General features: G+C 38.1%; 1 protein-coding gene across 2 annotated transcripts in view; it reads right to left on the bottom strand.

Moving 5' to 3' along the window:
• The window catches only part of yme1l1b (YME1-like 1b), a 44706-nt gene that overhangs the window by 8580 nt on the left and 8990 nt on the right, over positions 1 to 27136 (bottom strand). Inside the window, exons 3-17 of one of the 2 annotated variants that reach the window (XM_051928971.1) lie at positions 25876 to 26041; positions 21676 to 21777; positions 20378 to 20487; positions 19046 to 19196; positions 17221 to 17328; positions 16426 to 16508; positions 16258 to 16348; positions 14362 to 14514; positions 13659 to 13791; positions 10727 to 10789; positions 8168 to 8280; positions 7891 to 8046; positions 4630 to 4781; positions 3692 to 3818; positions 28 to 101 (exon numbers count right to left, since the gene is read on the bottom strand). In XM_051928971.1, the coding sequence (XP_051784931.1) occupies positions 28 to 101; positions 3692 to 3818; positions 4630 to 4781; positions 7891 to 8046; positions 8168 to 8280; positions 10727 to 10789; positions 13659 to 13791; positions 14362 to 14514; positions 16258 to 16348; positions 16426 to 16508; positions 17221 to 17328; positions 19046 to 19196; positions 20378 to 20487; positions 21676 to 21777; positions 25876 to 26041 (1782 nt within the window). The remainder of the gene's footprint in view (positions 1 to 27; positions 102 to 3691; positions 3819 to 4629; positions 4782 to 7890; positions 8047 to 8167; positions 8281 to 10726; positions 10790 to 13658; positions 13792 to 14361; positions 14515 to 16257; positions 16349 to 16425; positions 16509 to 17220; positions 17329 to 19045; positions 19197 to 20377; positions 20488 to 21675; positions 21778 to 25875; positions 26042 to 27136) is intronic. The other variant, XM_028804351.2, reaches the window with a different exon arrangement.

Raw genomic sequence — 27136 nt, 5'->3', positions numbered from 1 at the left:
TTCCATTAAAAAACACATGCTACTTACCTTCTCGCTCATTCCAAACTTAGTCACCATCATCTTTGCTATCTTTGTTGCACTATCAAAATCACTCGATGCCCCTGGGAAAGCACAACTCAGATTAAAAACAACAAAATATAGCACACTAAAAATAAGAAAAAATCCAAAGAAGAGGTTAATTTTCAATTACTATTGCTTAGAAGAGAATGTGTATGTGCAGAACAAGGCAAGAGTTGCATCAATAAAAGAAACATTCTGTTAACAGCATATTATTAAGTACCGTATATACTCGCAGATAAGTCGGGACTTGATTTTACTGTATAATTTCTGGTATGGTATAATGTTGGTCGTATAAGTCGAATGCGGAAAACTCACGTTGTTGGTACAAGAGATTATGATATGCTAACGCTGAACTGAGAAAGTAACCACAGAGCACACTGCCTTTTTTTTTTCTATGTGGGTGCGGCAATGCGCTGTATCAGCATGTGCTCCTAAACTCACTCTCTCTCTCTCTATTTTGCCCAAATACCCGAACTATTCCGAAGCAACGTTTGCACTGTTTTGTGTTTTTTATATCTCACACCCTCATATACCTTTATCGTATGAGCATCCCTTATCTACGATGGAGCGTTCGATCAGAAAATAAATATGAAGCTGGTTTTAAATTAAACGTTGAAGTGGCAAAAGAACTTGGTAATGACGCTGCTGCAACAAAATTCGATGTGCCTGAGAAACTGGTGTGAGATTGGAGGAGCCAAGATGTAAAAAAAAGTGTCGCATTTTTCAACGGGCATTTAAGTCGGGGTCTAATTTTATGATCGATTTTTCGGGTTTCAAGACCCGACTTATATGCGAGTATATACGGTATGCCCTAAAAATTCAGACTTTGCAGATGATATTGTTGGTTAACAATCTGAATTCAGAAAGTCAATCTCTGTCAACTGATCACTACAAATGGATTACCAAGCTTCAGTCCGAAGTAGAGCAGCACTTCTGCCTCGCAGTAAGGAGACCACAGTTCATGTCCCAGGTCCACCCTTGAGTAGAGTCTGCATATTCGCATGGGTTTCCTCCCACAGTCCCAGGATATGCAGGTTAGGTGGATTTGTGATATTAAATTGGCCTTAGCGTATGGATGGGTGTGTGTGTGTGTGTGTGTGTGTGTGTTCACCCTGTAATTGACTGGTGCCCTGTTCAGATTTTCTTTCTGCCCTGTGCTTGCTGGAATAGGCTCCAGCACTCCCCGTGACCCTGTTCAAGACTAAGTGGGTAAGAAAATGACTCGCTGTCTGTCCGATGTAAAACAGAGTAGAAGCTTTGATAGGCTGAAGTTTACAATCTGACACACAATACATTAATCATTTTGCCATAATGTTAATTGGTACTCATGGAGCCCAAGGTAGATTTTCACATTCTTAGAACTGTTCTGTATTCTTTATTCACTCTGTGGAGGCTTTCAAGAAGAGAAACAACAAAAGAAAAAAAAAAAAAACTAAAAAATTCTGCATGCGGCTGCACGCCATCAAATCTCCATCCACGATTTAGGTGGAGTGGTGGCTCTGAGGCTAGGGATCTGCACTGGCAATCGGAAGGTTGCCGGTTCGAATCCTGTAAAATGCCATAAGGGACTCTGCTCTGTTGGGCCCTTAAGCAAGGCCCTTAACCTGCAACTGCTGAGCGCTTTGAGTAGTGAGAAAAGCGCTATATAAATGCAAAGAATTATTATTATGATTTGTAGCTCTTAGATTGCTGAACGAGCTGCCCACCTCCATCCACTACTGACTCCCTTCAGTGTTTCTAAGAATGTCTGAGGACTCATTCTGTGAATACTGTCTAATTGACAATGACTTTGATATGTTCTTGTAACTACCGTGTTTCCCCAAAAATAAGACAGGGTCTTATATTAATTTTTGCTCCAAAAGATGCACTAGGGCTTATTTTCAGGGGATCTCTTATATTTATCCAAATACAGTCATGTCATCTTCTTCTGGAATATCATCACAACTCTCCACATTCAAACCCTGAATTTCTTGGGACTCCAGCCCCTTTTAGGATCCTCCAGGGTCGATGTGCGCGCTTCGATATTTGATGAATTGTTCGATGTGGTGAAGCAAAATGCAGACATACAAATGCATTCGTGGTGCTTTGATATTCAAGCGTCGCATATTCCCTAAAGTAATGACAATACATTTTAAAAGTCTCACATACCATCTTCTGTGCCGTCTTTTTTTGCACCTTTACAATACCATCAGAACGTACGGCGGAGTATTTGAGCCACAGAGGGAAAAAAAATTAGGACATAATAAAAATGTCTATTTTGTGATTAAAGTGGAGATTTTGGCTTTAACCTCGTAGTTTATTTTATCAATAAAGTAGACCGTCGTAAATGTCATCTTAAAACCGACCTAGTTGTTAAATCGCTACACGCTTCTGGGGCTTCCTCCTGACCTGACTGCAGCATCGCCACACAGAACATATTAAATTTATAATATTCCAACTCTCTGCACATTTAGAATTCTTAGATTTATACTTGATATCACTTTCATGATGATGCATTAAAAATATGTATGTTACATTTTACAGATAAATCGTTAACATTGTTTAAATAATGAATACTGCTAATAATTACACATATGGGGAGGCACGGTGGCAGAGCAGAAGTGCTGCTGTCTCGCAGGGAGTCGCGTCCCTTGTGATCCCTGCCTGGAGTTTGCATGTTTTTCCTGGTGTCCAGTTTTCCATCCAAAGACATGAAGGTTTGGGGATTTGGTGAAGCTACAATGACGTCAGTGTATGTGTGTGCTTGTGTTCATCTTGCGATGGAGCCGATGCCCTGTCCAGAGATTTTGTTTCTGTCTTGCGCCGATGCTGCTGGAATGGGCGCATCCCCGAAATGATGGATGAAATCATTAAACATCCTTTTCACAGATATTGTGGCAAGGTGTCCTCGGAATTTAACGAATGTTTCAGGCACATGCGTTGCATCGCGTGAAGGATAAACCTAGCCTTAGGCGCCTTACTTTTCAGCTGACGATCTTGACTAGGGCTTATTTTTGGGGTAGGGCTTATATTACAGAGCGGCCTGAAAATCATACTAGGGCTTATCTTTGCAGTAGGTCCTATTTTTGGGGAAACACGGTAAGAAAAGACTAAATAGTCTTGGGTTGTCTTGTTTACTCTTCATTTGTGATGATTAATTTTATAACCTGTCCTGTAACACCAGTTCCTAAACAGTCCCAGACTGACATTTACTTATGTTGACTTTTTTTGTAAGCTGCTTTGGATAAAAGTGTCTGCAAGATGAACAAATGTAAATGGAAGGCCTGACTCCCCCCACCCCACCCCCCCTTCGTACCGTAAGCCAAAAACACCTTGTGCTCAAACTAGCTTGGACATTTTTCCTAAAAATGTGGTATTTTTTTGGCCATCTGGCAATTTTTCATGCAGAAAACAAGAGTGAAGATGGCCAGCCTTTGCTGCTATCAGAGCAGCACCCATGATACATGCTGCAGATTTCCTTTAAGATGAAGGAGAGATCAGAAAAGGAATACCAAAGCTACCACCTGTATAGGGCTCAAAATCAAAAGGCTCTACGTCTGTTGTACTTTTTTGTAATAAATTATGGCTTGAGTTTTGACCCTATTCCAATTAAGTGGCTATTTTATAGATACAGTGCATCTCAAACACTCACCAGTGGTGATGTTATCATTTCCAAAAATGAGCTCCTCAGCAACTCTTCCTCCCATGCTGACATCCATTTGAGCCAGCAACTGAGAGCGGGTTTCACTCCATCTGTCATTTTCTGGAAGTAATGACACCTTAAAATAAAAAGGGATTAAAAAAAAATCTTTACCCAAAAGAAATGTTGACTTTACAAAATGACTGAAATCCACTGCTACTCAAAAGTTTTTAAATTATGCAAAATGTTGTGAATCTTCACATTCTTCTCTATTTACAAAATACTACATTAAAAATCTTAAATTATGATTTTGCCAGCTTTTAAAGTAAACCATTGTCAATCGCTTTTGAAACACAAGAGTTAACTAAATTTCAAGGACAAAAGAGGCAAGAGATTTCTTGCTTCCAATGTATTTATTAAATCATTAAAATGTTATGTAAATATTGCACGCAATACTGTTAAAAAGAGATTAGGCTTATGAGCAACTTAACCAAGAAGTGTTATGGAAACAAAACAAATGCCACTGTCTGCACTCCACAGTGTGAATGACCCAGTTAAAATATTTCTTGGAAAAGGAAATAAAATGCTTTCTCCTAAACTCTGATACACAATACCAAAATAAAGGGCTTTAGGGTGGTGCAGGGTTAACAAACCTTAACTATTTCTGTGACATACTGGATCAGAATACTGGCATTTTTTTTTGTTTAAACCAATGTTTGTTTGACTTCTGTAACACTTCACTTGTAACTTATTTTATCTTCTTTAAAAATTGTATTTTTATTACATTTTGGAAATTCCAAATAAAGAAAAGGAGGACAATGTTGAAAAATGATTTACATGCAAGCTCTACACTTGCTACTGTTTAATAGATGCATAAAGGAAAAAAATGGTTTCCTAAACTAAGTAATAAAAACTCACAACACTTCATGGCAGGTAACTATTATACTTACATGTCCCAGTGTAGGTCCCCTTGGCATTATTGTTGCCTTATTTATAGGCATTGCATCTTTTGTATAGCATGCAACAATAGCGTGTCCAGATTCATGGTAGGCCGTGATTGTTTTGTTTTTCTTATCAATCTCCACACTTCTGCGTTCTGGGCCTATTACAAACAAAGAAATGAGCAACCCAATATTTTAAAAAACTAACAAACATTCATATAACAGATGATGCGCTGTCACCTACATTTGCAGTCTACAATAATGCAGATAGTCTTTTTTTTTTTTTTTTGGTAAAACACATGTACAGTAATCCCCTGCTATATCATGGTTTAGCTATCGCGCCCCCCGCTACATCGCGGATTTATTAATATTATAATTACTAAGGGGCTTCGCTCACCCACCCCCGGGTTTGGTTTACCGGATAAACAATTTAAAGAGATTGTTATTTTCATGGGAATTGTTACATATGCATTATTTTCATTTTTCCTTTAAAACTTTTGTAAAAACAATATTTGTCCTTTATTTCCTGCCCCAGGCATGGTTAAATCTCTTTCTCGCTGGACTTCTAATGCTGCTCGTGTTGTGGGTGCGGGGGGGTTTGTCTGAACGCATGCTAAAGAGATGCAATCGGTTCAAATGGTGTCTTGCTGCTGCTGCTGGCCAGCTGTGTGTTGTGCTTGTCGTGCTTTGCGTGAATCACTTAAAATCCTGTACAGCAGCTGTCCTTTTGCCACTTTGCGTTTCTGCCGCTAGCATTCTGAAGGAATAGGAATAGGAGGAGGAGGAGGAGGAGTAGGGGGGGTGTGAGGGCTGAACGCACACTGGCTTGCTGCAGCTGGCAAACTGTGAGTTCTGCTTGTCTTTGTTTTAAGAGCTGGGAGCACCTGAAGTTTGTTTGCCAAAAGCATTCCAACAACTGCTAGGTTAGATGTCAGTGAACTTGTTTAAATTGTTTGTAAGTAGGGCGTGATGTGCAAAGGTCACCATCTCAGGGGTTCTGCTACCGAAGGTTGTAATGTCTAGTCTTGCTTGTCATCAAAGTGTCTCTCCGAGATGATCTGGTCTCAGTCACTTTGCTCAACCCCCCCAGAAGCGCGCTACGCTCCTGTCACTTCATGTCTCTCCCGCTTGCATTGTGAAGGGGGGGGAGCTGAACGCACGCTACTTCTGCCAAAATGCTTGTTCTGCTTGTCGCTCTGCGCATCAATCATTTAAAAGCCTGTACAGCAGCTGTCGTCCTGTCTCACTGCCTTGTCTTGCAGGACGTTAAAATGTCTCTCGTGGGATGTCAAATTGTCTTCTGAGAAGATCAAGCCTCGTTTCCCTGGTCTCCCTGCCAAGATTTTTTTTAATAGAGATGTTACTCATATCCTTAGCCCAACATCCACATATCATATGTTTACAAAGAGTGTTTGAATAAGTTTACATGTGTTTAAAGCGTGTGGGAGGGGTATTTTAAGGCTTAAACTATAAAAAAAAATGTTTATTTATATGGTCTTTCTATATCGCGGATTTTCACCTATTGCTGATGGGTCTGGAACGTAACTTCTGCGATAGGCAGGGGATGGCTGTAATCATGAAGCTGTAATTTCTTTTCATTAAACTCATTTCCCTATAAAATAGATTACCATTCAAAAGTATTTGCAGGCTGTCTTTGAAGGTGAACCTCTAAAATCAAAAGTTACATTCAAACCTCTTTGAATAGGACATTTTTTTCCATTTGTTAGACAAAATACTAAACATGAACTTCAAAGTTTATCATTTCACTTAGAGCATAGTTGTTCCTGGAAAAAGACAGCAACAATGGTTACCCCAAACTTGTCAAAGCTTTTAAAAAAAAAAAAAAAAAAAAAAAAAAAAAAAAGGTAAAAAAAAAATTAAGTACATACTTAAAGAAGAACATTTTAGGTAGAATGCCCATTGGTGGCTGGGTGGTCTTTTGGCCTGGAAGCCCCTGCAGATTTTTTTCTTCTTCAGCTTAACTGGAATTTTTTTTTTTTTTTTTTAAATTTCTCTCTGTCCATCTGGCCCACTGTACTCATCTTTTGAGACTTAAAACGATTCTAAGTATAACAACTGTAATTCTCTATTAATTATGTCTATATTATGTAAATATGTGTAATTCTTTTCTAATAATAATATAATAATTCATTACATTTATATAGCGCTTTTCTCAGTACTCAAAGCGCTATCCAAAAAGGGAGGAACTGGGAAGCGAACCCACAATCTTCCACAGTCTCCTTACTGCAAAGCAGCAGCACTACCACTGCGCCACCTGCGAGGAATTTCTATGTTATCTGCTCATTATTGTTCTCATTTAATTTCTTTTATTGCAACATCCTGTAAAGCTCTTTGAGCCACATCCTCTGTATGAAAATGTGCTGAAGAAATAAATAATGTAGTTTTTATTGGGCTGACATGTTGCCTCCACAGCTTCTTTCAAGAAATTAAATAAGCATTAAAAGTCAGGGCTAAGCCCCATATTCTCTCGCGTTCAAATGTTTTGTACTCTGCTGGCTGTTTTAAGGTGTGTGTATGTATAGAAGTGCTTCTGGGTTTGCATTAGGAGACTCTGAGATAAAACCACCAATATTTCATGGTGTGTATATCCGCTGAACAATACATAAAGTGTTTTTACATTACTAAGCTAAGCCCAGGAGCAAGCAACATGCCTTGATAGTCATTTAACTTTCTACCAAATCATCAGCTCTGTAAAGTGTCCCTGCAACTCCTTTGCCCTCAGCTAAATGTATGGGGGTTGAAGGCTGGTATTATAGATATGGATTTAAGCAAGTACTGAAATGCTACACATGTGCACATTCCTTTAAAGTCTGCACACGTTTGCACATTCCTGTTCTCCTCACAGAATGAGAGCAGAGATGTACTCCTCTAAACAAAGAATTCTGTTTCATTTCTGTGTACTTTTCATTTTGTGGTGACAGAAAACAGAACGTTCTCATGTTAAAAGAGGATAGAGTTGCACCAATTTTAAAAGTGTTGGCATTTTTACCAAAATTCCACAGCAATCTTCTATTAAAATAATCTTTAAACAGAAGATTAAAGGTCATAAAACACTGAAAGCATTTACAAAAGTGAGGAGCACTTGATACAAATAAATATCACCATTCTTTCCCTATTAGTATAACATGTTTTAGAGTTTCTTCTAAACACTACAGATTCTAATAAAATAACTTATTTGACTGGTTTCAGAATGTTTCAAGCACAATATAATACAAGATTCAGTCAGGAAGTTCACATACACAGACTTACCCATTAGAATTTTATCTTTAGAAAATTCCAGCTCCTTCATTGTTACCACATCCTTCCCATCTACAGCGGCCTTCAATGCTGCCTGATTTACCAAATTTTCCAAATCTGCTCCAGAGAACCCAACTGTTCCTCTTGCTATTATTTCTGCATTTACACCTGGAATAAATATAACCTCCTAAATAATTAATTGGACCTATTTTTCGGTAAAAAAAAAAAAAAAAGTTATTTAAAAGCAAATTGTGATAGTAAGTCAATATACTTGCAACGTAAACCATACCTGTATCCACTTTAATTTTGTTCAGATACCATTTCAGAATTTCAGTTCGACCTTTCACATCAGGTTTGGGCACAGTCACCTGCATATCAAAGCGTCCAGGACGAATCAAGGCACTGTTATCACAAAAGAAAAAGTAGGTTTAAATGAAATAATTAAAGTGAAAGGAATCTAAATAAAATAACACAGCTTCCACATAATTAGAAAGTAACAGATGATAATTACAATACACTCAGCAAATGTGATAGAATTTAAAGGTTAGAAAATAAATGCACACAAGGCAGAAAGCTTCCATGAAGAAACTAACATCTTACAGACTACATCTGTTAGACTGAAGTTTTTCTCCTCCGCAACACTCACCAAGTGACCACCCATCCATCTTTTTTTTTTTTATAAATAAATTGACAGAAAGCTTTGCCACCAATTGAGATGATGTATTGGACACTAAGAATTTCAAGCCTGCAGTGTTACAGCCAGCTGACAATGCATCTGAAGCATCAAAAGAGCTAGTGAGTGCTTCAGTGGATGCATAGTCTATCACACAAGCTAACTATCCCAAAACTAATGATAATTTCTTATGAGGATTTTTTTTTTTTTACGTTACCTTCCTCATGTAGTTTGTAGGGACAGCCGAGAAAAACTTTTCCTCTCCTTCTTTAATGGAAAATTGAGAGCTCAATATTTCTAATAGAATAGTAGCCTATAGTGACCAAGTCTGGACAACAACAAACAATATTTACAACATTCAAGAAAAAAGTGTCATGCTACTCATGTTGCATAATCCACATGTCAAGGCATCCAGACATATGCTCACAACGGGTACACATGTGCATTTCATGCTAAAAAAATGTTAAATAAATACCACTAAAAAATGAAAGTAGTCCACAAACAAGAAGCCCAGTCACACAAGAATGTGCTTTTCAATTGAAGACAAGACTCTTGACCAATAAATGAGGGATATAGACAGGTTCTGCATTGAAACTGGTAATATTTTTACCTGTCCCTTGCAATAAACTGAATGCAATATATAAAAATATTTTTGGGTGGAGTATTTTGCTTTAAAGTTATATGTCAATAAATCAACAGTTAAATATCCCAAGAAAACTGTATGTGGAAATAAAGCTGTATGAATGCCAAGTCATAACTCCAAAAAACTGAGGACAGCTTATCATCGGACTGCTCAATCTAAAGCACAATTACACTGATCTAAATGAATAAGTGATGTATAAGTCAACAACTACCGTTATTTGGCAAAGTGTGTTTTGCAAGGTTTCCTATTTCCAAACATTTTCTCATCTAGGCCGCTACTTTCCATCCAGAACGAGGAAATGATTCAGCTCAGCTGCCACCCAAGGTGGCCATAATTCAGTCTCACAGATGAACAGGGACTCAGGCTGAAGTGGCATGGAACCCGTTTCTTTTTCCCCATTTTCTATCTAGTGTATTATGAAGGTCTTGAAACCCCAAAACATTATATGTATGCATGCATGCACACACACACAAAACAAAAAACCCTTAACACATCATTCAGGATTCCTACTACTGCCTTTACTGAAACTGTCATGTTCAAATGCTATCAACTTGGAAACTGTATTGTCCCGACACATGTGAATCGGTAAATTCCAATGGATTTTTGTATGGTTAAAGTGGATGTCGCATTACTCGACTTCTAGTAGTTAAGAATGTCAGATTTGGTGGCTGCAGCTGCTGATCTCAGACTATGTCAATTTAAACAAGTAAAAACTGTTGGCCATTTCACATTTAGTGACTATGTGCCAACCTTCTAGGACAGTCCTGCTTTTCCATTTTAATGGCAGCCAATAGCGTGCCCCCTAAGATGCTGCAATCTACATCCTTTTTTCTCTTTGCACTGTTTTATCACTACATTATATGAAATTTCCCAGCCTCTATGTGTAAGTGACTACTAAAATAAGACCACAAATACAAACCAAGGTGCACCAACCAAACACTGCAGTAACAAGCCACAGCCTAACTACAGCTTTCTTCCAAATAAACCTGAGAAGGGTGGGAGGAGATACATCCCTTACACTCAGCAAGAGAAAATCTGCACTTCTGTCAGCTAGGAATCCATTCAATAAATGTTACCCCCTCACAGGAGACCCTTCAAACTGTACAGATACACTGTTCGAGAAAAAAAACGAAACATGAAACGGTTTTATTTCTGTGCAATGCTTAACAAGCAGCTTGCTCTGTCAATCCTAAAAGTGTAGATAAATCGGACATTCTTATTTCGCATATGAATATACAGTTTTATTTAGATTACGCAAACCTGTTTATATTTGTTGTTGATGTCAATTACCCTGCTTTGGGTGCAAGATACGTAATGCTCACTTTGTGACGTGTTACTTGCTGTAATATATTTAACACTTAAAGACTGACATTTACTGCCAAAAGCTAAAGAGCACTCGTCTGACAAAAAGGCCACTAACACAATAAGATACACTATAGTTTTTTCCACATTAAACAAAGCAAATCAAGTAGACTTTTGGTGAACACAAACCTCAAGTTCATAAAAATAAAGTGAAAAATAAATTAGCTTACTTATCTAAGGCTTCAGGGAAGTTTGTTGCTCCGATTATGATGACACCTTCGTTGGGTTTGAATCTGGAGGATTACAGAAGAAAAAAAAAAGTCATTTGTAAGCCCAATTTTCCACACTACACTGGCTTCTTTCAGGTTAACTCTAAACCATACGATCAAACACACTCCTTTCACCCAGTGTCATGCTTAAGAATGTAGTCTTTCTGGTATTTCTACAAAGTGGAGTTATACAGACCATATTGTCAGTCAAAATAATTTCTGCAGAAATTCTGCATAGTTTTAAGACCTGTCACATAAGCAACTGAGGGAGAATACTTGTCGGCATAAGATATAATGAATCCTTGAAAGATAGGTACATTGTTACAAACAAAGCCCAAGGAACATTAGAGGTATAAGACACACTATTATTAGAGTGTACATACTGTAACCAGTTTCTCCAAAAGAGGAAACATGATAAAATATCCAGGTTCCTTTTGTTAAGGAAGCCAAGGTTACTATTAGATCACATATGTATTTTTTGAGGTAAAACAGTTGAGATTAATAATAATTTAAAAAAAAAAAAAAAGAAAAAATACTAAATTTTCAATCACTGTTCTATCATCAAACTAATACACTGAATTAGAAGATCATATACTGTATGGTCCAGGTCAACTCAGACAAGACACATGGAAGATTAGATGAGAATTACTTTTCCCCCCAACCAGTACTGTTTTCCATCACTTATGAGGTGGAGAGCATGTTGAACAATGTTTAATAGTGCAGCACAATGCAGGCAGACTTACCAAATGGGAATTCAGATCAGGTTACAGTGTGAACACAGCTTTTCCAATTTTGCAGCATTTAATGTGTTAGCTTTTGATCCAAATTTAACAAAATGTAGGATTGGCAGACCGGGGTGGTAGTCCCCCTCTTTAAGAAGGGGGATCGGAGGGTGTGTTCCAACTACAGAGGGATCACACTCCTCAGCCTCCCTGGAAAAGTTTATTCAGGGGTCCTGGAGAGGAGGGTCCGTCGGATAGTCGAGCCTCGGATTCAGGAGGAACAGTGTGGTTTTCGTCCTGGTCGCGGAACAGTGGACCAGCTCTATACCCTTAGCAGGGTCCTGGAGGGTGCATGGGAGTTTGCCCAACCAGTCTACATGTGTTTTGTGGACTTGGAAAAGGCATTCGACCGTGTCCCTCGGGGAATCCTGTGGGGGGTACTCCGAGAGTATGGGGTACCGGCCCCCTTGATAAGGGCTGCTCGGTCCCTGTACGATCGTTGCCAGAGCCTGGTCCGCATTGCCGGCAGTAAGTCGAACCAACAGTGAGAGTTGGACTCCGCCAGGGCTGCCCTTTGTCACCGATTCTGTTCATAACTTTTATGGACAGAATTTCTAGGCGCAGCCAGGGCGTTGAGGGGGTCCGGTTTGGTGGGCTCAGGATTGGGTCACTGCTTTTTGCAGATGATGTTGTCCTGTTTGCTTCATCAGGCCGTGATCTTCAGCTCTCTCTGGATCGGTTCGCAGCCGAGTGTGAAGCGGCTGGGATGAGAATCAGCACCTCCAAATCCGAGACCATGGTCCTCAGCCGGAAAAGGGTGGAGTGCCCTCTCAGGGTTGGTAGCAAGATCCTGCCCCAAGTGGAGGAGTTCAAGTATCTTGGGGTCTTGTTCACGAGTGAGGGAAGAATGGAGCGCGAGATCGACAGGCGGATCAGTGCGGCATCTGCAGTAATGCGGGCTCTGCATCGGTCTGTCGTGGTGAAAAAGGAGCTGAGCCGCAAGGCGAAGCTCTCAATTTACCAGTCGATCTATGTTCCTACCCTCACCTATGGTCATGAACTATGGGCAGTGACCGAAAGAACGAGATCGCAAATACAAGCGGCTGAAATGAGTTTCCTCCGCAGGGTGTTTGGGCTCTCCCTTAAAGATAGGGTGAGAAGCTCAGTCATCCGGGAGGGGCTCAGAGTAGAGCCGCTGCTCCTCCGCATCGAGAGGAGTCAGATGAGGTGGATCGGGCATCTGATCAGGATGCCTCCTGGATGCCTCCCTGGTCAGGTGTTCTGGGCACGTCCAACCGGGAGGAGGCCCCGGGGAAGACCCAGGACACGCTGGAGGGACTATGTCTCCCGGCTGGCCTGGGAACGCCTCGGGATTCTCCCAGAAGAGCTAGAAGACGTGGCCGGGGAGAGGGAAGTCTGGGCATCTCTGCTCAAGCTGCTGCCCCCGCGACCCGACCTCGGATAAGCGGGAGACAATGGATGGATGGATGGATGGTAGGTGTGCCACATAGTGTTACATGGTATAGTGGTACTAAAAATGCCAAACTACCACATTTTTAAATGGTACTACACCATTATGCAAAATTCAGTAATCTTACCACATGAAAATGTGACTGAATTTACTTTACGCTTGCTTTATTGAAAAATAAACTGTCTTTAAAAAGAGGGTATGGAGAGCATTAACACAGCAGGATGAGATAAGGCAATCTTCTTCTTCTTCTTCTTTCGGCTACTCCCGTTAGGGGTTGCCACAGCGGATCGTCTTCTTCCATATCTTTCTGACCTCGTCATCTTGTTCTGTTACACTCATCACCTGCATGTCCTCTCTCACCACATCCATAAACCTTTGCTTAGGCCTTCCTCTTCCCTGGCAGGTCTATCCTTAGCATCCTTCTCCCAATATACCCAGCATCTCTCCTCTGCACATGTACAAAGCAACGCAATCTCGCCTCTCTGACTTTATACTCTGCTTTTAAGGCAAATGAAAAGGATATTATATAGGGAAGTTATTTTTCATTTGCTTTGGTGTGGTACTGTTTTAGTACCGGTACTGAGGTGTGAAAGCTGGTATCAGGTTTTTAGTACTGATCCAACACAAGTGCCGTAACGTTTTAGTAGTCTTCAACAGATATAGAAAGTTCAGTTAACTGTTAACAAAAAATTAAACTTACCCATCCATTTCTGCCAGAAGCTGATTGATGGTCTGTCTAGAATATGGGTGCATTGGTGACTCAATTCGTTTTCCACCAACAGAATCCAACTCATCAATAAATATAACACATGGTGCATTTGCTTTTGCCTCTCCTACAATGGGGGAAAAACAAGTCACATTCATTGTAGAAAATTATTCTACACACAAATCAACAGAAAAATACCAACTGAGCTTAATTAGATAAACACTACTATTGTGCTGCTTAAAACTACCAATGTCAAACAATACCTGCAGCAAGAAACTGTACTACAGATAATGCACAAACTCTGTACCGGGTAACAGCTATAGCAGTACTCCAAATGTTCTAATCGTTTCACAAACAGTAGATTTTCTTTTTGAAATTTGAAAGAAGCTGAATATATTACAACACGTATATAACCATGCCAAAGTGATTGGGAACACTGCAGATATTTTATAGTTAAATTTCCCTCAAACTTTCAAAAAACACAAACAAACAAACAAAAAAAAAAAACCCTGCAAATTTCATTCACAAGTAAAAGTAAATATCTAGAAATTGAGGAACACCAGTAAGGTGTCATATATCTGTTATACCTATTGTCAAATTACTTATGTCAGATATTCCGATCCTCCGGTATGATCCTCCTCCACTCCTGCAGTAGTTTGCAAATGAGAGAAGTAAAACAAAATTAAGCAAAACTTACTAAAAAGATTTCTGATACGACTGGCTCCCACACCAACAAACATTTCATCAAACTCTGATCCAGAGGCATAATAGAAAGGAACATCTGCTTCACCCGCCACTGCTCGGGCTAGCAGAGTTTTTCCAGTACCCGGAGGTCCAACCAAAAGGATTCCTACAAAATGACACGAGATGGTTTATTTATGTTAGGAACAGAACATTTATGTAAGAAATGAAATGACACACACTGAGGATATTGTTTATGGTGGACATCTAAATCATGGAAAAGAAACCTTTAAAAAATGAGTTAGTGTTCAACTAACACACAATAGTGATTTGCACAGCTGGAAGCAGCCTTTGAGCTTTGGATAAAAGGCCTCTGATAATTACAGGAGGTAAAAAGAGCAGTAATGAAGACTCTGATTTTCCAAAATTAATTTTATGTTTTATATTATACGAGGGATGTTCAAAAAGTTTCCACACTTTTTTTTAAACTCTATTTAAGACTTTTCCCAGCATCGTAGCAACTTTTTAATGCCCAATTACTACTCCTCTCACCTTCACCGTTCCCAATGAAAATATAAAAAAGTGTGGAAACTTTTTGAATGTCCCTTGTATTTCTGATTTGTGTGTGGATGGGTTGGGGTTTTAGGGGCTAGGAGTTCCAGAACTTTGTCTTTGGAAATCTGATTGCAAGGTGTGAGCAAACCTAGGACTGGATTGCAGTCTGCCACAGGTCATATTTCCAGTCAATTTAGAGATGTCAACCAACACAACCTGCAACTCTTTGTGATGTGAGAGGTAAACCATGTCAGAACAATGACAACAGGCAAACAGACACTAATAGTGCCCAGGTCAGGATAAGAGGCCAATGAACAATGAAATAATAAATAAATTACAAAAGAAAATGCAAAATACAGGTGGAACTAGAGAGAAACTGAACATTTCCAATCTTATAAAACAGATCCAGTGTCCTAGGTTTAAATCCTGCACACTGTGATCGTCTGTGTGGAATTTGCATGTTCTCAACAGGTCTATTCAAGTTTTCCTATAGGTACTATGGCATTCTTCCCAAACCCCCAAAAGATATGCAGGTTAGGTTAATTCTGGTTCCAAAATTGCCATGTTATTGTGTGTAATAAGGCACTGTGATGGATAGCTAAGCCTATTTCCTGCTTTGTGTCATTAGGATAGGAGGCTTCCAGAATGTTTGTTATACAGACACACAATAACGATTAAGACAGAAGGCAAACCAAAACCGGTTTTAATCAAAATAAACTAGAAAGCAAAAACTGTTGGTTTCACCTTTGCTATCCTTGATATACTCCAAAATGACCGAAATAAAAAAACGGCACTGTTCCTTCAATCTTTAATGTTAAGCAGTAAGCAGGTATAGATGATACTGGGAATCTCAGTGGGTTTGTAATGATATAGCTCACTTTAAATTCATAATGTCAGCCAGGAGGAATTATATGAAAAATTACAGTAATTGAATTCTAGTGTTTACTACACATCACAAAAAAATTCACAAATGGCCAGAGCAAAATGGCCAACTCATCAAACATTATTCTGTGAAATCATTCATTAACAAAACATATCTCAAGATGATCTGCAAGTACCATGCTATCGTACAATTGCTTAAATATTTCTTACAACTGAAACAATGTTCTGTGGTCAACTCTAATGCCTTAACCACTAGGGTGCTCCATTCACCACAAAGAAGCAACAAAGTACACTCACTGTGGGCGCACGTCCACTTTGTATTTACTTGGAACCACTGATTCAATAATAGTTATCAATTTCTTTTTATGTTTTATTCAAATATGTTAAGAATTTAAAAGCAAAATACTAATAACAGCATTATATTACTAGACAAGTAGAAATGTTAGAACAACCCTTTAAAATTTGTATTGTTTACCTTTGGGAAGTTTTCCACCCAACATTGTGAATTTCTGAGGGCTTTTAAGAAATTCCACAACTTCTTGTAACTCATTCTTAGCTTCCTCAACCTAAATACAAAATAGTGCATGAATTTTAATACGCACAGGAAAGGAATATTGAAGAAGCTGAACTTTTCAAAGCATACCCCTTTCACATGTTCAAAGGTGACATTTTTCATCTGAATTGGATCAACAGCTGCATCAAGACCTGATGTTGTCCGGAATCGAACTGTCAATTAAAACAAAAAAGTTACATACATATACAATACTACATTATTTATATATACACAATATTATATATATATATATATATATATATATATATATATATATATATATATATATATATATATATATATATATATATATATATATATATATATATATATATATATATATATGCACACACACACACACAAATATACACACACATATTATACAGACACACCCTGAGTAATGTTAAAGAAAAAAAAACAATATTTCCAAATCAGAATGTTATATGTAATTTTTTTCTTACAAAATGAACTACCAATATGTATTAAGCTTACTGTGACTATAAAAGGCAAAACGCTGCAGTACAACTAATGACAGAAACTTTTTTGCCTCCACCAAAAGTAGGCCCAGATAAAGAAAAGGTTCAGTTTAACATATTTATACTGAAACATAAAAAGTAATTCTTACTACTTTACTATCACATTGTCTATCAAGAAACTTTTGCATTCTTTGGCAGCAAAAACGTCGGACTTCCAATTTGCTGCTGAACAGTAAGTGCATAAATAAATTGGTCAAAACTTGATAGACTAATCCTGGAATGGGAACAGTGTCTCTAAGTTACCATATGAAATGTATAAGCCACTGATTTGAGGTATAACAGATTCAGCCACTGACAGAAAACCAAAATAAATACTTCACTGAACAATAAAAACTAAAATGTAACAAACCAGCATCAGAAAAGGAGCCTTTACCAGATAAGAATGGGGTTCTTGACAAGCCATAAATACCAATCAGAAGGAGAATCAGTAGAAACAGTCGTGTCCTCCGAAGAGAATCTAAAACAAAAATAAAAGAATCAAAGATTTTGCAATATAACAATTTAATGAGCAAAAACAGTTTGATAGCAACATGCTACTGTGAATTAAACTACTATAATACCCGTGCACTTATTAAGAGTAGGAAAACTGTCCTCACTGCCTCAAAATTCTCAGAGTGACAAAAATGTGTCCCTACTCTTAGGATTAGGAGTAAAAGCATATTATCAATTTTCCTAATTTGTGAAACTACTCCTAACTTCACCAGGATTAAGGGGAGCTTGTGAGCTGTCCTAACTTGCTAGGAGCTGCCAGGCAGATCAGCCAGAGATTGGCATGTACATTCCTGGAAAGGAAAAATGCTTTGGAAACACTGAGAAAAAAAAAATGAACTCGTAAGAATATACAGTACCTATTTGACAGAGTTGGAATATATGTTATGAGAAACTCTGTCCAACGTATAGATTGTCAGAGGTAGGCACATGAATGTGGTGTGAAGGGTAATATGCAGGCAATGAGAGCAACCTTTGTTTGAAGTGTCTGTGGTCAAAGAATGCCGGTATACTAAATGTAGATATTGGCAATAGAATTCTTTAGAGAAAGTAGGCATGGTCTGATAATTAGATGACATGTTAAGTATAAATGGAGGTACAGGTATTGCAGAGAGAGGTGCATAAAAAATTATCTGAGATGTCCCCCATTCATACGTCAAAAGGAGTCCCTAAGGCATTAATAGGAAACTTTTATGAGAGCTTTGTGAGTAGTAGTAGGAGATGTGGCTGATGAACAAAATAACGATGAAAAGGTGGAAAGAACTAAGATTAGAATATTCAGGTAGATGTGTAGTGCCACAAAGTGAGATGATGATAAATACACAGTTAAGAGAAAGAGCGAAAGGCAGAGGTTCACCAAGATTGGGATGGAGAGGATTAGGTCCACAGGGAGGACACAGGAGTCTGCCGTTTCATAATGATATGAACAGAATACATCTCACCTTAAATAATGCCAAGGAAAGTGGAGAAAAGAAAAAAAAAAAAAAAGATTGTGGAAGGTTGGGGAACAGGAGTGCAACCGGCTAACCTGGGTAAACTCAGAAAATGGCTGTTAACCCAGTCATGATTACAATGATGGAAATATAATTTTTAAATCTCTGCTCAAACTATGAAGAGCAATAAGTATATCCTCATTAATATGACAAACCTATAGGAGGCCGAGATTGTCTTATAATATTCCAGTAAGCAATATTAAAAGAAGCTGGTTTCCAATAAAAGTAAATAAATAAATGCATCTCATAATGATAGCTTTTTAATTTTATACATTTCACTTCCTCAAACTTGATTTAGGATCTTCTAATTATGGCATTAAAATGTCATGAGTACAACTATTATTTTGAATGTTCTTTTGAGAATATGATGTCTGTTGACTTTAATATTTTGAGTGTAGTTGCCAGCAAGTAGCATCCTCGCAAGCAAACTTCCCATTACTTATTTCAAAGTATATTGTCTTAGCAAACGTTTGTGAATGGCTGACATTCCAGGGAGCTAAAGAGTGTACCAAGGCTGAAGAGATCATTTTCACATAGCAGATGCAGATAGCAGGAAGGTTGAAGAATATAGCATTTAGTATTTTTAGCTTGTGTATGTGGAAATTATCAACACTTTTATCAAGGGAGAGGGTCTAAACTCATTTAGTGTTTAACTGTTTTCTCAACAAGTGGAGAAATAGGGGAAAAACATACCATGTGTTCTTTGTGTGATTGACTGAGCTTTCAAGAATCCTTCTGCGAAACCAGTCTTAAAAGCATCCTGATGAGCTTCAGAAATATTCTTATTTTTCATTAACTTTTCTAAACTTTCAACCTCCAATCCTTTGTCTCGCATCAAAAGGCCCTTTAGGATGAACACCAAAAATAATAAGCATTTTGTTTAACAAAAGTTATCTTTTCTAAACAAAAAGGCATAATAGAGTTATGCCTTCAGACCTTACTGCTGAAGTGCCTGTGAAGCAATGTAAACAACTTTTAAAGACAAATACTGTATAGAATAGTAGATTTTCTTTGAAAACAATCTCTAGTCTATATATAGTCAAAAGTGTGCAAGAAAACCTAAACAGTTTGAATACTACTATCCAATATGAAAAAGTTTATAACTTTGACGTTGGACTTCAGCTAAAATATAATTTAACAACTTTTAAATATGCTTTCACTAAATTGCAGATATGCATAGAATAACTACAGTGCACTTCAAAAGAAATATTACTGCATCTTAACATTTTAGTGAGACCACCAGTGGGGAAAAAAAAAATGGCCATGAACTGTCAAGTGGGGTCTAAGCAAGGAATTCTACAGACAAAAATGAAAGGGCAATGAAAGGTCTCAGAGTCATAAAATTACAATTTGCATATTTTAATCTATCCGTATATCCATCTTTGTAACTTGCATACAATTTTAAAAAACTAACATAATAATTCTGAAAAGCTGTTATATAAAAAAAAACAACAACAACAACAAAAAAAGAAAATGTCGATTTTGGAATGGATAAGAATTAAGTGCAGAATACATTTTAGGCAATATTAACTTTAGGTACTTTCTAAGCTTAAACTCTTCTGCAAATCAATTCATTTTTCTATATCCTAGACTGGCTTTGTCCATTTCCCCACTTTTTTTTCTGGAGGATAAGTATCTTTCAGTTTACTTTATGTATTTAACTGCAATATCAATATTACAACAGGGATCAACTTTCCTTTGAATAAAAGACTCTAGTATTATGAACTATGGAAAAGGAACATGTAAAAATTTCAGTAAAATTCTGAATCCTAATTCAAACTTATACCTGTACTTTGAAAAGTACATTGCAATATAATGGTTTGCAACATAGCAATGGCAGGTCTATTAAAGCAGTGATATTTAGTACTTTGTTGGATATCCCTTGCATGCAATGACTACAGAGAAATTAGTACAAAAAGTCATCACGAGTGTTAATTTGTGGTAAGGGGTGTTGTGCAATTATAATGCATGTATACATACATACATACATATATATGCAAACAATATATATTTAATAACACCAACCTTCATAAAGGATGAACCATAGCTCTCAGGCTCCGCAACTCTTTCCGATGATGACTGCAAACGCCTCGTTTTTGATTTCAGAGTTTTAAAGCCACGAGTCTGTATAAAAACTGACCAAAAGAATACAAATCAAGTTTTCTTTAAACTCCATGTAAAAAGGGTACAGTTCAAATGAGGAACAGTCATGGCATATGGACCTACTATTTTAGCTTTATTATAAACTACAGTATAGTGAAGGTCCCAATAAATTCAATTTTCAGTACCCTTTCTTGCCTTTAAGGGTTTAAAAGAGTAGTTTGGTATTTTTCAAGTCAAAGTTATTTCTTCACAGACATGGTATAGAAATTCTACATTTTGTTCTAAAGTTAAGCATTTTTTATAAATTAAAAAAAAAAAATTCTTGCCCTCACTAGAGGAGGCATGGGGCATACGTGGAAAATATAAGCCTAAAAACATACCGATGAACCAGAAAAAGTTTTAATGTAACAAAACATGCCTTGCATGTTTCTGACACAGGTTTGTGACAACAAAAGGAAAATAATCATTTAATCGCATATCCCTGGGACTATTTTTCTCATGGTAAGGATGTTTTTTTTTTCTATTTTCTTGAGTTCTCACATAAATACTGAGTAAATCAAAACAAAACCAACCATATGGCAAGAAATGTTTGTGATTTGGTTTATCAAAAGGAAATCTCACCCTGGGAGGGTGAACGATTATTGCCAAAGAAAGACAAACGCTGAGTTTGCATACACAGCTGGTCTTCTTTTAAAATGGCTGAATCTCATAATGGTTGTGTTTTTTGTTCAGAAATTATACTATATGAACTATTTTACAATGTGTGTAATCGCAAGACAAGGATCAATATTCCAGAACTGTCTTGGATGTATTTGGTAAGTTTAGCCTCTACTGTAAAGCACCAGCGAGGACAAAATTTTTTTTTTTTTTTTAAATCTATAGAAAATGCTTAAATTTAAGAAAACAATTTTGCACGGCAAATGCATATATACCATGTTTGTGAAAAAATACCAAACTTTTCCTATAAATAGCAGATTTGACAATGGCTGAAAGTGGAGGGATAAACAAAAACATAAACCTACATAAAAAAAAAAACAAAAATACACACAAAACTACAGTAAAATAAAATGAACAGCAAACCATAACTATGAAAAATAAAAAACACCTGACATTTCAAGTGACATGCTATTTTTCTTATTTTCCTCTGTATTGTGTACGCAGGTATCCATAATATTTATAAAACCTAAAATTCAGTTCTTTAAAATTAGTAATTGTATTACCTGGCCAATGATGAAGATCTGAACACACTCTCTGAAGAGGACTATGGTGCTGTCTGTATGAAGCCCAGGAACCCATGAGACCCAAAGAAGCACTGGAAAAGCCTAAAAATCACATGGAAAACACCACAAGGATAACAAGAGTTCAATTAATTTTAAGAACAATAAAAATCAAAAGTTCAAGACCAAAGGATCTGAAACAAAGCATTTCTAATGAAAATCATCCCCAAAGAATTATGCTGCCACCACTGTACCTGACTGCAGACATGGTGTTTTTGAAGCCTGGGCAGTGCCTCTATGCACATCACAATTACATATTCTGTCCTGTGCTGCACTTGAAATTGCGACGCCTGCTACTCTGACTTTATGTGCAGGAAAATTTGAAAACAGCTACATCTACATGCATCATGATTGGATGGCATGTAACCATGTTAATAACCCAGGTGTAAATGCACTGGTGATGGACGACACAGGTCACATTCAGAGTTGATCAGAAATGGATTGCAGTTTGGTTTAACACAAGTGGAAAGGCAAATGTGTTTTCTATCCACATAACAATCAAGTCAGTGGAAAAGACAAAAGAATCATTTAAGGTGGTGGTAGCAGTCAGGTAAGGCAAGGAAGGATAGCCAGCCAAGATACCCATGCAATTTTCAAAAGTGAGCAGAGTGGCAGAACCTTGTGTGAAGATAAGCTGCCAGCTCCTTAATGAGAATGTCATAGCTTTGGCATCATGCTAAAACAATAAAGTTCTTCAGGTCAGTTTGTCATAATTAATTAAATGCATAAAGTGCTCCTCTCCACACTTTAGACAGATGGGAACCACTTTAACCAACAACAATGTGTAGCATTCAGCCGGATGAATGAACTGCGGTATGCTCACTACACATTAGCTCTTAGGGGGTGATGTTTCAGAGAGCATCAACAAGAGACAGGAGTCGATTAGGAGGTAAGAATGGTCAGGCTGTAGTGAGCAATTTAGCCTGGACATCACCTGTCCTAGTGTTTAAGAAAGAGAGCTTTTATGTCCAGAGTCAGGAATTTGGTCTGATTTCTATTCTGAAGGACAACACAGTTTCCCCATCACTACACTGGGGCACTGGAATCTACATACAGAGCACAGAGTGCACCAACTCCTCTTCCAGTAGCAGCCCAAACTTTTGTTAAGATGGTCACCCATCCAAGTACTAGCCGGGCACAAAATTGCTTTGCTTCAAATGGATAACTTGATCTGAAGTGTAGGTGGTATGGCTGCCAGCATGTCACCTTGTTTTCAGTCCAGCCTTTATAAGCAGCTAGTTTTCATTCTTAACTACAGGTTAGTATCCTTGGTGCACAGTGCTTAACAGTTAAAACACAAGCCTCCACTAGGAACACATTTTTAGGCAAGGTACAAACCTAATCTGACCTAATTATTAATATGGATATGGTCTATATATGAAACATGTCATAAAGCAGGTGTTTCAACTTTGTGGGCTGTATGTAAAATGTTTTGAATATTGCTGTTTTAAAAAGATGCATGGGCTGGATCCAGCCTGCAGGCCTTCAGTTTGACGCTCCTGGTCTAGACCTTGCTTGACTGGTTATGAAATTGTTAACATCTGACACAATTTCCCTCAAACATCTGTCCTGTATTTTCAAGGCAAGGGTTTTGGTGCAGAGACTAACCATGAGCAAGAAAAGCTAAATAGGCAGGAAAACTATGGCTTTATTTATTGCAGTGTATACAACTGGTTTGCAATTTTTTCTTCATAATCAACAGCAACATTTTGCTTCACTTTGTTTTCTTGTCTGTAGGTTTAACCACTTTTCTACAGGATTCTCCTGCAACAGGGCTGCTTCACAGCACTTTTTTGGCTTTAATGCAGAATACAGTTTATTGGATGTGTCAGATTGCTTGACATCATCACATGCAGCAGAACAAACTCTAAATGCTCTGTTGACTAGCAGTGGATTTGAGTAGCAGGCAAAGCAACAATGAAGGAAACATATTATATGACAGATCATGAAAAGAGACAACAAGGAAAAACCTAGAGTCAGTGCAACTGTCCTGTCAGCTGTCCACATTTAAGGAAGGGCAACTGATGCAAAATGTCAAAATCAATTTTGAACTAAAAAATCTCAATTGATACAGTTACTGTTCTGACGACATATAAAAGACCATTACCATACTGAATTTACTGAAAACAGTTGAGTAGATTTAAAAACGCTTATTAATTGCAATGTACAGTGTTTAATAAAATCAAACTAAAGTAATTAAGGGTTTAAAGAAAGTATCTTAACAACAGCACAGTTGTTGTAGGTCTGTTTGTTTTCTTAATATTAAAAACTGAATTTCACAGATGCTGGTCATAGTTTTGACTGGCATGTCAACTTGTTACTTTTCACAATAACAAAAGTAGGCAGTAGAGACAGCATCAAGAACGACTGAATACAGCAAACATTGCAACAAACGCACCCAGTTTGGAGCCATTTTAAATATCTGCAAATATAGTCACACTCACTAGATACACATTCTCACATATGATTTTTTTAGGAAAAACAAAACTTGTGGATTAATTCTATCCAAAGTACTAATTTTGGTTAGCATCCCAAATCTACAGTAGTACATTTATAGTTTCAGGGAGTTATTTGTACATTTTTAACCAAAATTATTATTCAGTAGTACCCAGTTATTACAAATAATGGTAAAACCAAGTTTTTATATTTTTACTGTGAGTCTAATATTAAAGTTGTGAGGGACGGCCGGCAGCTCAACCCAGACGAAACCCCCAGGACGCTAGATGGCGACTTCCCTGCAGCTTAGCAGTGCCCCAGAGTCCTGCAGGGCATTATGGGAGATGGACTTCAGCTTCAAAGCCCTGTTGGGTACCGTAGGTGCCGCCAGGGGACGCTGCAGGGAGACAAGGGGATTTCGGTTTCCAATATAGCCCAGAAGTATTCCCAAGTCATTGGGACGGAAGGACAGAGGTACTTCCAGGCTGAAGAAAAATGTAATTCTCCATCTGACCCGGAAGTGCTGACAAGTCACGTGAACAGATGAGGAGAAGCAATTCCGGGTCAAGGACTATATAAAGGACTGATGGAGACCCAGCAAGCGAGCCGGAGTTGGGAGGGAGTGTGACAGAGCTGCTGGGAGGATAGGAGGAGAATTGTTTATTCATTGTGTGCTTATTGTGGCTGTGGTGCCTTGGAAGCATAATTAGGAAGAAAATTAAAATACTTCTTGGTGCTTTTACCTGTGTCTGCATCTGTTGGGTTTCACGGGGCAACAGTGCCCTCAAGCGTTCACTTTCTTACAAAGTCTAATAATGTTCAAGTGGGTTTTCATTTATGTTTTAAAGATGTTTAGTTTAATTGCCAATTCTAAAATTTACTCTGCTAGCCACTCTTCGTGCTGATGTCTAGCCTAGGGATAATCTCGGGTAGGTCTGGCTCCATGCAACCTTGCATTGAACTAGATTAAATAAAATTAGGGATTTGCTACAGTTATAGAAAAAAGTTGTCTGAAATGGAATAAGCAAACGGTGGGCTGCGACTCGCATTTACACATCGACTGTGATATCTGACCACTTCCTTTTATTTTGGGCACGGTGCAGCTTTCTGAACTGTAACTTTCAAGTGTCTCTCCCACACTTTTTTTGCTTATACCACTGCTTAAGCCAACAAATAGTTCATTTTTCCTTGCCTCCACTTTGCATTCGCTGAAATTCTTTTCTAATATGCTTTTGCCATTGTCTTTTAACGAAACACTGAATGCAAGGTGATATTTATATTGACTTGCATATTAAAATATACAAGAGTTGGGGTGGGGTGGCAGGCGTGTGCATTTGTGTTACATTTCACGCTGACCGGGATTTATGGAGCGGAACTTCGTGGAAGCTGGCTTACACACGGTTTTGTGCATCTGAATTTTTTTGTGCGTACGCACGTTTCCACTTTTGTCCGTACACCATGTTTTAGTGTGCATTCTATGCATGGCGTTATACATGAGGCTCCAGCAACTGGGGGGGAAAAAAGAAAAAAAAAAAAAAAAAAAATACACTATGCACACAGTTGACAGATATAAACTTGCACCAAGCTACAGTTGAAAAGTATCACACATTAGTACATATGTGTTTCAGATTTTTTTCAAATCATTCCAAATGTATGTGCAATAAATACTTGAAAGGAATTTTCTAAATCTGAAATTAGAAGACTTACCATTTTTATTATGAAAGAAAGATTCTGCAGAGATGTAGGAGGTTTTCCAGTGTGAGCTGTTTGGGCACTGGTCTGCAGTAAGGCTAGGAAGAAGTCTGTTCACAAGTTCTTCAAGCTGAGTTGTTCTGAGATCGTTCAATCCTAATTCACGAATGTTTACCGCAGGCTAAACAAAAAAGGGGGGGAAAAAGTCACTTATCCATCCGTCATAACTTGATAACTTTATTTTAATACAGGACTGTGGGAAGGTGAAGACTACGAGACATGCGTAACTAGGAAAAGAACTCAGCCCATCACAGTGCATCTTCACCATACCAAACATATTTGGGAAGTATCCAGTTTGGGAATCTAAGCGATTGCACTTAAGGGGCAAAACACATTTAAGCCTTTAGTCCCCTAGACCCAAAGACTAAAAATCTAAATTGGGGACAGTCTCTACACACTAAATGGACCTACAGCTCTGGTCTAGCAATTTACATAATGAAACAGCTACATTAGCATTGTACATACTGCGTTTAAGTGCATGAAAGTAGGCTGTTCTGTAGGATGTTGCTCAAAAGTATAAGGTAGCATGTTTTATGTATGCATGTACGATACAATTAGCTACTTTGAGATATACACATCCAAACTGGCAGCATTCTACATAGCTAACGTATATTCTATAATTCCAGACTACAATCTCAATATTCAGCCAATCCTGGTGCACCCCAATTACCACAGGGTATTTTGCACACTGGTACCATCTGTGCTAGATTTCTTCCTGTTACCGAAAAGACACTGAACAAGACATTCAGTCAGTGCCTTGTGGGTAGTTAGCCCGCATGGCAGTTCTTCAGTTTTTTTTGTGTCTGGACAACAGTGAGCTCCATTCTTTGACCACATACTTGTCAAGGTATGGAAAGCATTTAGCATGGTACCCCACCTGCTGTTTGCAGATATTGTTGTCTTCTTTGCTTCATCAGATTAATCTTTGGAAGGCACTGGAACAGTTTTCAGCGAAGTGGGATTTTGATTTAATACACTATTAATCCTGATGGGGATTAATGTCTTTTTGCATTAGGTTAGAGTGCAGAGTTAGCTATTATACAGCATCACTGGAGCAATTTTCAGGTTAAAGGATCCCTTCTGGCAATAATGGCATTTGAACTGGCAATCTTCCACATACCAGCGCAGACCTTAGGGCCACCACTCCACCCCGTGCAGATGGAACAAGAATTAGTACCTCTAAATCTAAAGGCATGGTCCCCTCACAGAAAAGTGA

This window comes from Erpetoichthys calabaricus, chromosome 6 (assembly GCF_900747795.2).
Source record: "Erpetoichthys calabaricus chromosome 6, fErpCal1.3, whole genome shotgun sequence".
Lineage (NCBI taxonomy): Eukaryota > Metazoa > Chordata > Cladistia > Polypteriformes > Polypteridae > Erpetoichthys > Erpetoichthys calabaricus.
The sequence above is the reverse complement of the archived record's forward strand: the minus strand, read 5'-3'. Positions and strand labels throughout refer to the sequence as shown.